The sequence below is a fragment of the Colius striatus genome, chromosome 7 (genome assembly GCF_028858725.1).
Source record: "Colius striatus isolate bColStr4 chromosome 7, bColStr4.1.hap1, whole genome shotgun sequence".
NCBI classification, from domain to species: Eukaryota; Metazoa; Chordata; class Aves; order Coliiformes; family Coliidae; genus Colius; species Colius striatus.
The window spans coordinates 19,864,708-19,878,510 of NC_084765.1; the positions used below are offsets into that span (position 1 = coordinate 19,864,708).

A 13,803-nucleotide genomic window follows, 5' to 3' on the forward strand; every position below is an offset into this window, starting at 1 on the left:
TAAAGCCACTGGACTGAGGGAAGTTGTCTGAGCAAACTTCTTTCAGGTACTTGTTTGTCTAGAAAACCATAAATAAATAAAACTTAACATAAATCATTAAAGTAAGTGTAATAATACTCTAGTAGGAGCTGCCATAGTTTCACACTTTAAAAAGAAGCTTATGTAGAACTGAAAGAATACAATGTCTTACATCTCTTCCTTCCACTCTTTAAGCATTGACTACAGAGGATAAAAAGCAGTGGTTGGAGCATGATTATTTAGCTGTTAAGCTCCTAAATGCTACTACAGACAGCCTTCCATCACTGTTGCAGTCTTAGGATAGTTTAGTAATGGAAATGGTTGGGTGGAGTTGTTCCATTGAAGGCCGGTGAGGACTCACCTTTGCCAGCAGGGTCAGTAGACACCAATGTTCAGGGTTGCTGCATGCTTCCCGAGGATACTTTCTCTGCCTACAGTTTAAATATAGCTATTGCTTTGATATTTGATGCTAAATGTTTTTCTTTCTGTCATTAAGATAACCTTTGATTGTAACTCTATGAAAAGTGGGTATGTTATTCTTCATCTGAAAGACATAACTTTATAGCTAACTTCAGACTCTTACTATTGATGCTACTGAGTAAGTGCTGTAAACACAGTGAACAACTGAGTCAAAATATTGTGTTAAACTGAGCAGCTTTTTCCACTTGTCTAAGCAGTTTCCATGTGTAACTGAATTATTTTATTACGGTGCTCTTCTGCAGGGTTCTGTTCATCAGCACACTACTTAATGTGTGTTTTAAAAATTAATAATAAAAAACAAAGCCAAGAAACCTGTCATTAAAGGGAGGGGGCAGAATGAAGAGAACTCTATCTTATTCTGTGCTGTGTGGAAATGTTAAATCTGCATCCCATTGTATGCTTCTCTAGTCTAAGACTTCTTTTGTAGGTAAATATCTGAAGAACGTATGTGTAGAATTTTTGAGTCATTTTTATCAAAAAGATTTTCAAAGGACAGCAAAAGCTAGTAGACTTGAAGGTACCACTATCTTAAGTGTAAGTTAATCTTAATTTTTAAAAATTATTTTGCATTTGTTGCAGCTCTGACTTTCTTTTGAATGGCTTGCATCTGATTTCTCTCTACTAATTGTAGTTAGTCTTTCTTAAGAGGCAGCAGATTCCTGTGTGGTGCCTTCCTTCATGAGCTGACTAGCTTGCAGTTGTTTCACATCCAGTCTGAATCAAATTGTTAATGGACCAGTCTTTTATTGGTTATGAAAAAAAGAAAACCACTTACAAGATGATAATGCCAGCCTTGATTTGTATTTGTGGTCTGCCTGGAGTATTTGGAGCCACTTTCCAATTGGCTATATATGATTTTTTTTTCAATGCAGATAGCATATACAGATCATGTTTCTTCCTCAGTGAGAGGTGATATCTGCCTAATAGGCTAGTGAGTTGAGAGTGACTTGCATCAGACTAACTGTAGTGAATAATTAAAAGGTGTCTAGCTCCTTCTTTGCTTTTAAATGAAAGCTAAATTGGTACTAACTTTCCAGACTAGAGTTCACCCTTTTTCTAGGAAAGCAGCATCCTTTATTTCAAGTAGGTTCATCTATACAAAGTAGCTTGAGTTAAGAAATCATAGCTGTGAAATCCAGTTAAAAGATTAAAGTATTGGTGGGGAGTGGAATTCCTAGCATGCTGATTTTTGGTTGCTAACAGAGTACTTAACACAGCCTATGTGTTCTCTCCCTATCTGCAGGATTTTGAAGCCCAGAGCAGAAGAGTCAGGGGAATACTTGTGCGTGTTTGTGTTTTCAAACTCTCCTATAGCCAACGCCACTATAGAAGTGAGAGGTACTGGGTTTTTTTGCTTATTCGTTTTCTTTTGTTTCTTTTCCCTGAAAGTGAAGTGCTTTCCCTGCCTCTGCCATCTCACTCAGTGTCTGTACAAGAGAGCTAACTCAAGAGGTCTTTCCTGTGTCCAATCTGTGGTTATAATTTCAGGGAAAGACTTGCATGCAGTCAGGGGAAATACCTCACAGATATGGGAATATGACCATTGGACTTGTGGGCTGTAGAGGGGGTACTGAAACACCTTCTAGCACATGCTGCTGCACTTCATTGATAAATCTGGCTATCACAGGAGAACATGGCTGTCTAGCAGGGTAAAGATTGCTGTGGAATATATCTGTACTCATGCAAAGCCAGCCGTGGTCTCCTCCATGTTTCACAATAAATGAAGCCATCTGAACGCATTGAATGTACTTTGAATTTGTTTGTTCTGGATAGGAAAAAAGTAAGAATGAGCATCGCACCTGTGGCAGCTTGGAACTGTTTCTTTTCGGTTGCCAGGAAAGCCTGTGTTTGGACGGGAGATGTCCTGAGGCAGACTGGGGTTTTTCACTTTCATGCAGCTGTTTTTTCCTGTGTTATGCATATTAGTAGCCTTCTGACATTCAGCCTTTAGAATCCTGAAACTATGGATTGAAATTGCAAAATGCAAAAGATTTACACTGATTTTTTTTTTAACTGTAATTCAACAATGAACAAAAGAACAGGGTTTCTCTTGGATGTCTGACATGAAGGTAAAATGGAGGTGGTGGTCTCTTATACAGTGTTAAACTGCTGCCACAATACAGGCGTTTGTTCTTTGAATAATGTAGAAATCACTGGTCCACTGCTCTCTGGTAGCTTTGGTTTGCCCCTTATGTGTTGTAGTAAGATGGAATTGATGCATTCTGTCAACTTTGTTAGTCAAAAGCAGATGAGCTCATGCAAAAATGTGTTTAAAATTCTTTCAGCCAACCTGCACATGTCTGGGACTATACTGGTGCTTGTTTTATGAAGGCGTACTGTAAATTTGTTTGAAGCCTAAATTAGTGTTATTTACCATTTTCCTTACATCCTCAGCTTGACTGCAGAACTTCCTCAGCAGTTGTTTGAAAACAGCAAACGGGGGAGTATGCTTCACGCTATTTCTTTCACACTGTTTCCCTGCAGCAGCAATGCAGACTTTCCTGATCTATATTGTGATCACTACTGTTTAAGTTAGATACCATAGATCTGTAGCAAAAGCTGAAAGCTGACCACTTTCCTGGGACTTTCTGCTGCCTCACTGAAGACTTCGTGGTCAGGTTCCTGAACCCAAAGTGAGAGTAATTCAGTAATCTGAATGAAATGAGAAATGCACAGTATTATCCTGAATACCATCTTTCCTCTGTAGATAACACTCTCTTTTGAACTATAGAAAGAGAAATATTATAACTAAACATTCTGACTGATACTGTACCAAAGAAAGCTTTCTGATTTCCTGTGTCAATTAAAAAAGTTATTTTCAATGGTCTTGCATAAAACAACCTATCAAAATATAGCCAGTATTTTACCAAATCTGGTGCAGAAGCACTCTCTGCAAGAAAAAAAGGAACCTAAACTACTTATGTGAATGCACAGCAAGTTCCTTTTGACTTAGGATTAAAAAAAATCTGACTGTACCTCTAAGAATAATTATTGCCTCACTTACAGCAAATTGCACACAAACTTGTGTTTTACTTCTGGTGAGCTTGTCTTCTGGGTGTCCAAGGTACATAGGTGTGGAGTTTTTCTTGGTTTAGGGGGATTTTTTTTCATTCTGCTCTTAAGCTTTAATTGCTAAATCTTTTCATGTTATTTTAAGATCTTAAGTACTTTCTGCCTTCTCTAGGCTGCTTTGGGTGACAAACCAGAGATGGGAAATTTTAACTTTGGTAATAGATGAAGACTTTTCTTGTCTTTGTATAATCTCTCAGAAGACCTGTCAGAATTGTTTGGTTTAGGGCTTCTCTGCTGCCCAGGGTTGAGTGGGGACACTGAGAGAATTTGGCAGAGGTTTAACAAATTTGGATTTGGGAGTTCTCAAAAAGAAAAGCTGATTGAAGTATTGGCACAATGGGGAGAGAGAGAATAATACCTAATCCTGCTAACAACTTTTCACAGGTAATTTGTATAGAAATACAAATAAATATTTGTTTAAAAAAAGTCTCCAGCACCACTCTTGGGAGGTGTTACACCTGCAGCTTGCCCAATAGTTACAATTTGAGGACTTGATAACACCATTCTCCAGCTTCTCCCTACAGTATCACAAGAGTGGCTGAAGGGCCTCAAGTTTCTGCAGGATAGAGAGAAGTACCAGGGATTGTCCATAGTGGCAGAGACATTTTCCTGTCTAACTGCTGTTAGATGGAAACTTACGTAAATTGAGGCTACATCTAAAGCACAAGTTAGAGAACATTTAAGTCTCCTTGATGTTCTAGCACTATACATAAAATCAGTCTGATCACAGAGCACTCATTTGAGTTATGGCTCCTGGAAGAGCCATGTAGGTAAACTTGTATGGTATTGTATGTATTTTCTTGGATGTAAATGTCTCTGAATAGTATCTGTGATAGTTGCAAAGAATACACAGGCTTTTGGTTTGGGTTTTTTTTTAACCGTACAAAGGAAGCCACTGTCTACAATTCCTGCAGTTTGGAGTAAATATTCTATACATTCTGCCAAAGCAGTTCTCATTCTCAAAGCAAACAGATTTTTGATACTAGTTCATGTGGATAGATGTTACCTCACTGTTAATCAAAGCATATGTGATGTATCAGTGATGCATGACTCTTATTTGACCATGCAGATGCTGTAATTTAGTGCTTACCTGTATGTGGGGCCTGTCACAGTATTTGTAGTGAAGCAATTGTACATAAAGTTAATTGCTTAATTGTAATTGTATTGAATTTCTTAACTGCTGATGCATGTAGAAACGAGTATGAAAGTGCTTGTGGACAAAAATAGTGACTTTCTGACAACTTGTGAACAACTTTAACAAATGCCTCTCAGCAGATGTAATCTAGGATATACCAGTGCCATTTGCCTTTTATGTAATGTTGCCTATATTCTTCCTGAATCTCTACATGGGCTTTGTAATAAAAAAATACCAGAACGTGAGCATCGTTGTTAAAACTGCTAGGTGTGTTCAGGTGTTTAAAAAACATTTTTTTGGTTAAAAAGAAATTACTAGGGCAGCACTAGTATTACAGCAATTGAAAATACTTGGGGTTTAATGTCAGTCTCCCAGAATTTCCAGGAATGGCCTAAGTCTGGTTTCCCACATACAGTTGGCTTTGGGATGAAGCTTCTGGTGGAGACTTGAGTATTCTTGCTCAAATCCTGAGAGCTATTAGGAGCATTGTGTGAGTGCAGCACTAAGCCTGAAACAACAGCCTGAGCAAGTGCAGGTATTCAGAAGATTCTGTCTTGAAATAATCTCCCTCCCTTTTACTTTTGCAGTCAGCAGGCTAAGAGCATTGTGGGTCACCAAGCTGTGATGTATGATATGGTTATTTTCAGTGGGAACAGTGATGGTGATCCTGCTAGGCACTAGCCAAAACACAGTGTGCTGTTTCCTCCCCATCTGGAGGTAGACTTTTTAAATTGCTCTATTACCGTGAGGTAGAAATACCTGTTTTTGCTGTGTGTTGTGATGCTTGAGCTCTGACAACTTGAAGATTAAAAGAAAGAAGAAAAAACAAACAACAAAACTAAACCACAACACTGAAGAATTATTGCTCTGTAGTCTTTCTGCTGTTATCAAGACCTTGGGAGAAGGAGGGGGAAACAAGTTTATCTTCTTTTACTCCAAACCATCATCTGATGCAGAGCAACAGTGAGAACCAGATGGGGAAGAACATGCTTCCAGTTCCCTCTGGCTGCTCAGAGGCACACGCACAAGCATCAAGAAAGATACTGGTGTAGGTAGCATGACTAATGGAGGGCATCTTTTATCTCTACTCTGCCTTCCCATCAAAGACTCCTTTCTTTCTGTGCACCTGGACAGGTAGAGCTTTTTGATACCTTTTCCTCTAATGCATTTCTGCCATTATCAAGGAGATTCCTCTGACTTCCCTCCTCACCCCTCGCTCATTTTGCACCTTACTCTTCTATCCTCCCTAGTAGCTGTTGGTTTCCCAGTAGCAAGTGTTCAGACCAGTCACGCTCACTGCTTCTGAAAAATATAAAACCACATGTGAAAAATGCTTATTATAACCCCTAACTTAAGATGAGACAGGAGTTCTTGTTTCAGATGCAGTACTTGCAATCAGAATATTGATCTTCTACTTTCAGTCTGGGTCTAGCCTAAGCAGTGAGCTGAAAAACAAGTGGTTATTTCAGCAGCCTTGGAACATCTTGGTTTCTTGTCCCCTGGCTATCTTGAAAATCCTCTGCTGCAGTTTCACAACACTGTACTAGAAATCAATGAAGAAATCAAGCATTCTGTTAGCACAGCTGCACCTCAGAGTGATTCTAAAGTGATCCTTAGAGTGATCCATCTATTGATCAGATAAGGAGTCACATGAGGTGTGCTGTCTGCCTGGAGCTAAGATCTGTGCTGGTCAGGAACACAGGCTACTATCCCCAACTCCTCTTCCATGAGGATATGAATGACATAAAAGACATTATATTTCCAGAATCAAGAAGGATTTCAAAACCCTGGAGGAGCAAGTGAAGGGTGGGGGAGCACAAGTGCTTTTCTCTTCCATCCTGTCCACCAGAGGGAACAGTGAAGTCACTAACGCAAAAATTGCACACGTTGACTCCTGGCTAAAAGGTTGCTGCTGGCGAGAAGGTTTTGGTTTTTATGACAATGGAACCTTCTTGGGGAACTGTAATTGGATAGGGTAGGATGTAATACACATCTCTCACAAGGGCACTGGAATATTTTGGAATAGGCTGCTCAAATGAAGGACTTGGTGGGTGGAGAAATGGCAAAGAACAAGCCATCCTGTCTAGCAGGGAAACAGAGCAGGGCAGGGAATGCACTGGTAAGTGCTCCTCAGCTGCACGCCATGATGAGATGCAGAAAGCTGACCACTTTGAGGGAGTATCAAATCAGGGAGGATCCTCTTGCGTCCATCCAGGAAAACCTGTGTGTTTGAGTAAACCTCTTGTGTTGCCTCTACACCAATGCATGGAGCGTGGGGAATAAGCAGGAGGAACTGGAGATGTGGGTGCAGATGCAGGGCTACCACCTCATTTTGTCACTGAGACGTGGTGGGACAGTTCCCCTGACTGGAGCACAGCCAGGGAGGGCTATGGATTGTTTAAGAAAGACAGGCCTGCAAGGTGAGGTGGTGGAGTTGCTCATTATATGAGAAAGCAGCTTGTCTGCATTGGGGTCTGCTTGGATGGGGTTGAGGGGTGGGTGGAATGTTTGTGGGTGAAAATTAAGGGACAGGGTAAAATTAAGGAGGAGGAAGTGGATGAGGCCTTCAACAAACAGCTGAGAGCTGCCCCACAATCACAATCCGTTGTCCTTATGGGGGACTTCAAGCACTCTGATATTTGCTGGGACAGCCACACAGCCAAGCACACGCAGTCCAGGAGGTTCCTACAGATTGTTGATGACAACTTCCTGTCACAGGTAATTGAGGAACCATTGAGGAGGGGTGTGCTGCTGGACCTGGTACTGACAAATAAGGTGGGTGTGGTTGGGGATGTGAAGGTTGGAGGCAACCTCGGCTGCAGTGACCATGAGATGGAAGAGTTCAAGATCCTGTGTGGAAGAAGCAGGTCATTGTGACCATGCATTTCAGGCAAGCTGACTTTGGTCACTGCAAAGACCTGCTAGCAGGGATCTCATGGGATAAGATGCTAGATGGTAGAAGTGCCCAAGAGAGCTGGTTGATCTTTAAGCAGCACTTCCTACAAGCCTGGAATCAGTATGTCCCCATGAACAGAAAAGGAGGCAGGAGGCCTCCATGGATGAGCAAAGATCTACGGGGCCAACTCAGGGAGAAAGTAGCCATCTATAAGAAGTGCAAAAAATGCCTGGTTTATTGGGAAGAGTATAGGAACGTTACCAGAGCACGTGCATTTGCAATCAGGAAGACTAAAGTCCTTTTAGAATGAAACCTGGCCAGGAAAGTAAACAAGAAGGGATTTTCAAGTACATCAGCAGTGAAAGGAAGATTAGGGAAAATGTGGGTCTGCTGCTGAACACAGAGGCTGCCCTGATGTCTGAGGATGGAGAGAAGGCTGAACTACTGAATGCCTTCTCTGCTTCAGTCTTTATAGCCAAGGCTGGCTCTCAGGAAGCCGAGGCCAGCAAGGATAGTAGGACAGTCTAGATAACACAGGACTTGCGCTTGATGGATGAGGAAGAGGTTAAAGACTTGTTGGGTAAGCTTAATGCGCCTAAGCCAATTGGACCTTATCAGATGCATCCTAGAGTGCTGAGGGAGCTGGCTGATGTGATTGCTAGGCCACTCCATTATTTTTGAACAATCCTGGAGGACAGGTGAGGTGCCTGAGGACTGGAGAAAGGTCAGTGTCACGCCAGTTTTCAAAAAGGGCAGGAAGGACAACCCAGGAAACTCAAGGCCTGTCAGCCTCACCTCCATCCCTGGAAAAGTGATGGAACTCATCCTCATTATTGTTCTTAAACAGTAGCAGTCAACATGGATTTACCAAGTAGAAATCCTGTTTGACCAACCTGACAGCCTTCTATGAGGGCATAACCGTCTGGCTAGATGAGAGGAGAGCAGTGGATGTCATCTACCTTGTCTTCAGCAAGGCTTCTGACCCTGTCTCCCATATCATACTCGTCAGAAAGCTCAGACAGTGGGGCTTGGATGAGTGGAGGGTGAGGGGTAGATCCAGAGCTGGCTGAATGACAGAGTCCAGAGGGTGGTGATCAGTGGCACAGAATTGAGTTGGAGGTCTGTGGCCAGTGGAGTTCCACAGGGATGGGTTCTGGGTTCAGTCTTGTTCAACATCTTCATCAACAACCTGGATGAGGGGACAGAGTGTACCCTCAGCAAGTTCCTTGATGACACCAAACTGGGAGGACTGGCTGATTCCCCAGAGGCTGTGCTGCCATTCAGCGGGATCTCAACTGACTTGAGAGTTGGGCAGAGAGGAACCTCAAGAGGTTCAACAAGTACAAGTGCAGAGTCCTGCATCTGGGAAGGAACAACCCCCTGCACCAGTACAGGCTGGGGGTCGAACTGCTGAAGAGCAGCTCTGCAGAGAGAGACCTGGGAGTGATGGTTGGTAATAAGCTAAACATGAGCCAGCAATGTGCCCTTGTGGCTAAGAAGGCCAATGGCATCCTGGGATGCATCAAGAAGAGTGTGGCCAGCAGGTCAAGGGAGGTTCTTCTCCCTCTCTACTCTGCCCTGGTGAGGCCTCATCTGGAGTCCTGTGTCCAGTTCTGGGCATCGCAGCTCAAGGGGGACAGAGAACTGCTGTAATGAGACCACCAAAATCATTAGGGGACTGGATCATCTTCCTTATGAGGAAAGGCTGCAGGAACTGGGGCTGTTTAGTCTGGAGAAGAGGAGACTGAGGGAGGATCTCATTAACGTTTAAAAGAATCTAAATGGTGGGTGTCAGGAGGTTGGGACATCTCTTTTTTTCTATAGTATCTAGCAACAGGACAAGGGGTAATGGGATGAAGCTGGAACACAAAAAGTTCCACTTAAACATAAGAAAAAGCTATTTCACTGTTCAGGTGAGGGAGCCCTGGCACAGGCTGCCCAGAGGGGTTGTGGAGGCTCCTTCCTTGGAGGTCTTCAAGACCCACCTGGACATGTTCCTCTGTGACCTGATCTAGGTGAACCTGCTTCAGCAGGGGAGTTGGACTAGAAGGTCCCTTCCAACCCCTACCATTCTATGATTGTAAGCAATGCACAGAAAATACACGTCATATTCTCCCTTCTTGCAGTAGCTTTGGTGTCTTAGCTCTCTGCCCAGGCTTTAAAGGCAGTCATGGATTAGAATTATAATGCAGAAAAAGAAATCTTCCAGAGCCTTTTTACTGGGTCACTCAGAAGACATAATAGTTTTTACCTGCAAGAATATTTTTAGGTGCTTTAATTTTGTCTGTTAATGGGAAAACTCAGAGGAGTTTTGTTAACTGGGACATGGCACAGAAGTGTTTGGCATATTAGCTCTTCTCTCCTTTTTAGTAATGCTCGTAAAATATCTTGAAATACCTCTAAATTAAGTGCTGAATGCTTCCTGTATATGAAGGAATGGCATTTGCACACCCCGTAAGAAGAAGAAGAAAAAAAAATCTCTCTTCAAGGCTATGTTAAAAGCATACAATTCAGAAAGGTGCTGTACAAAGTATTTTGTGCCTGTAGGGTCCTTGGAGCATGTTTATTTTGGCACAAACCAGATTGTGATTCACTTTAAAACTATCAAAATACTGCTGCTTATCTGAAGTCTACACTTGTGTTAAGAATGGCTAAATCTGTGTTTATTATCATTTTTTTGTGCTTGGTAGCAATTATTTTAAACTAGCCCTGCCTCCTTTTACTCTGCCTCGTGCTGTTTCATGCAAACCTTCAATATTTAGTTTTTCTGTTTCATGTTGTAAGGATAAAAAACTTGCTTTTTCTTCTTAGGAGCATTATCTTGGTTTCAATGTTGTAGGAGTTGTCATAGCATGTTGCGTCCACATCTCCACAGCCAACTGTGTTTGAATAGAGATGTGGATTCTACTGCTTAAAAGCTGAAGTGAAACCTCAATTCTTTTTGAACAAAAGCTGCTTCATTGTGTGCTTCATCTGTTGCTGTCACTGAAACAGAATGGCATGAGAAAAACCTTGATTTGAAAAGCTTCACAAGAAGGCCTCATGCTGTTGCTAAATCTGTGACTGAGGTCAATTGCAGCCATATTTTAATTGTAATTTGTACAGCAGAACACCATTAGCCAAACAGTGTAGTAGAATAACTACTGGATTAACATCTCTGCCATGGATTGAAACTGGCTGGTATTATGCCCTGAAATATTAATGTTCCATGTAGTACTACCCTCAGACTGTGTACAAAAATAGTCACCGTCCCAGTAGAGCTGGAAATGGCTGCTGCATAACTGTGCCCAGCAAGGAGAAAGCCAAATGTGTTCATGTCACTTATGCTGTCATTGGGATAACCCGGTGAAGATGTCCTCTTCTTAAAGAAATATAATTATCTCTTGGGTGTAGGAGAACACTGGGTCACCCTGCAGTACATTTTAAGGTGTCCTAGAAAGCTTTCCCTCTTTCTTTCTTTATCAGCAACCTTATAGATAAAGTGGGCCAGCTACAGCACACCAACTTGCTGTACCCTTTTCCCCTGCTAGGCTCTCTTGGGACTCTCTGGCTGCTGGTAGCAAGTGAAAAACAAAGTGCTGATAGCTGGAGATTGTGTGGGGCTTCAAGGTTAAGCTGGTGAATCCTATTGCTTCTTTTTCTAATGGTGGCAATTGGCTCTCATTTTTGACAGCTGGTCAATGAATTTTGGGCCCCACACCTTGCCACTTTGAGTCTGTTGTGCCCTGCTTCCACTGGTCTTTCACGTTCATTAGTTTGGATGAGATCTCTGTGTGTCATCCTCAAATAAGCAAAAAGTGAAGGAAAGTCACTGGCCTTACCTAGCTCCTTCCTAAAAGATCTTCGCAGTCCAGCAAGGAAGAAATGACATGCCTTTCTGTTAGTCATGAGGTGAAATTCGCTCTTGTTGAGCCAATGTCTTTTAAAGTAAATGTTTCATTCCTCTTTGAGGTTGCAGACAGTGATTTGAAAGGATATTGCAGGTGCCTATCAGTGCTTAATATCCTGAAGAGGTAATGCAGCACACTCAACCCTAAAATGAATTTATTTCCTCCAAGTAGTATTGCCCTTTGTAGGCACAGGTAGGATGTGATCAGTGAGCAAGAATGGAATGTTCTTTCCTTTCCAGCTTGCTTGAGTTTCTATACCTAGCAATTTCACTGTGCACAAAACAAGAGAATTGTTGTGATCTGGTATCTTCACTCAGTTCATGTGTCATGTCTCAGAGTATTTTTGGGTTTGATGTGTGAAGATACATTTCAGGTATCAGTTTCATTAAAAGATAAATAATCCCCTAGCATTTTGTTCTTCGATGTCATTCTTGTGGTTAGCATCATCCTGCAATTAGTCTGCACTTATCCAGCTGCCTCCATTGGTCTTGTTCTATGAATATGAGTATATTGAATATTGTTAGTAAAGCCATTATTTGCCTGTGTGGATACTTGCAGACTTCCTCCACCTTCTTCCTTATGGAATGATACAATCATAGTATTTTTCTTAGGTGATTAGTTCTTTTTCAGCTTCCTGCTGAAAAAATACTTACTCAAGTCAGGAAAAAAAGAGAACATGCTTAACATCTTTTGATGTTTTAAAATAGTATAAATTCCTTCATGGTTCTACCCAAAGTCTTGGAGTTAGTTCTGGTTTTTTTGTGAGCAATATATATCTGCTAAGGAACTGGTCTCTGAGTCCTCTGCAGCAGCATCCAGCATGCAGGATCTGTTCAGCTTGTCAGGGTGTACTGGCAGCTCTGGATGCTCCCAGATTGGAGACAATCATGCAGCTATGGGTTGATAATTCTGAAAACAGCAGGTGCATGTTTCTGTACATGGCAAAATGGTCAGAACTTCTGCAGAGCTCCTGCATGTATTCGAAATCCTGTGTGAATTTACACAGGCACCTTGAGAAAAGCCAGGGCTGATCCTTGTGGTGTCTTTCCAAGTGAATACACACATACTAAGGAATGCTGTAGCTCAAGTAGTCTTATAACTATGATTTCTTTGTTGTTGTTCAGAAGCTTGTTTTAATCCTGCCTCTATAACAACATTATCGATCAGCTGCTTTACTGTCCGAAAAGAATCTTGCAGGAATAAAGCATGGGATTCTTTCTGCATTTGAACAGCCTTTGCCTTTGAAATATGATCATTCTTTTAGCACTTAAACTTGCTGGACATCTTCCCAATGAGTTGCAGTGTAATTTTTAGGAAGAACAGGTCTGCTTCATACTGTCTGCTTGCACAAGATATTTTGCTTATTTTTGTTTGCTGTGACTGCTCAGAACTGAAATTTGCATGATTCTTTTAACTTGGAGCTTCAGATAAGATGTCACAAACCTGTGCTCCCTCTCTATACCTGTATGCAGAGGTTGCTACTCATGAAGGGAACTCTCCTTGAATAGACCCTTATAATGAATTCCCCTGCCTGAGGGTCTTTTCCTGAAGCACTTGGATTGGCCTTTGACTGGATTAACAGATCAGTGTCCTATGATCACACAGCAGGCCACGTGTGACAAAATTAGCAAGCTAGAAAGCGAATGGGCTTTAAAGGTGGTCACTACAGCACTAAAGCCATCTGCTTAAGCTAAGGTTCAGCTCAGGCAGTCCATTGATCCATCATAATCTCTCACGGGGTATTAGGCTGCAACAGGCTGCTGTGGGAAACATGGCAAAAAGCAGTGATGTTATTTATAGATAACTTAGTTCAGAAGACCCTCTGCTGATATTCAGGGCTGTGTTTTGCCTGTGGTCACCTAGCTTGCTCTGCAACCCTTGTTAGAATGTATGTAATTGTGTATAGTCTAAGCAAAACAATTGTTTTGTGCTGGAGGGATTTTGATACCCAGTGGTATCCAGGAAGAGTGTCGCTGTAAAGTGCAACAAGTGTTGAGTGTAGGAAGTCGTAGCATGACTGTGGAACAAATCTAAAACCTTGCTGCAAGGATGAATACCTTGATTCAGCTTTCAGAAATTCATGTTTGGATGGTATCAGTTCAGAGTCCTGATGTGCTGGGCAAGTTGTAACCAGAGTCACTGCAGAGCTGCAGGGACCTCCTGAGCACTGGGGAGGGAGACGTGGATGTTTCTCAGCTTCCTGCATTGGGTAGCAGCTAGGCCATCTCATTTTTATGGATTTGTAGTAGGTACCTTGATGTTGAGATTCCTCCCTTGTCCATCAGTTTGTTTGGCACACCAGGCGTGAAGGA

General features: G+C 42.0%; 1 protein-coding gene across 1 annotated transcript in view; it reads left to right on the plus strand.

Moving 5' to 3' along the window:
- Positions 1-13,803, plus strand: part of NPTN (neuroplastin) — a 66,462-nt gene that overhangs the window by 38,149 nt on the left and 14,510 nt on the right. Inside the window, exon 3 of the mRNA XM_061999666.1 lies at positions 1,742-1,836. Within this exon, the coding sequence (XP_061855650.1) occupies positions 1,742-1,836 (95 nt within the window). The remainder of the gene's footprint in view (positions 1-1,741; positions 1,837-13,803) is intronic.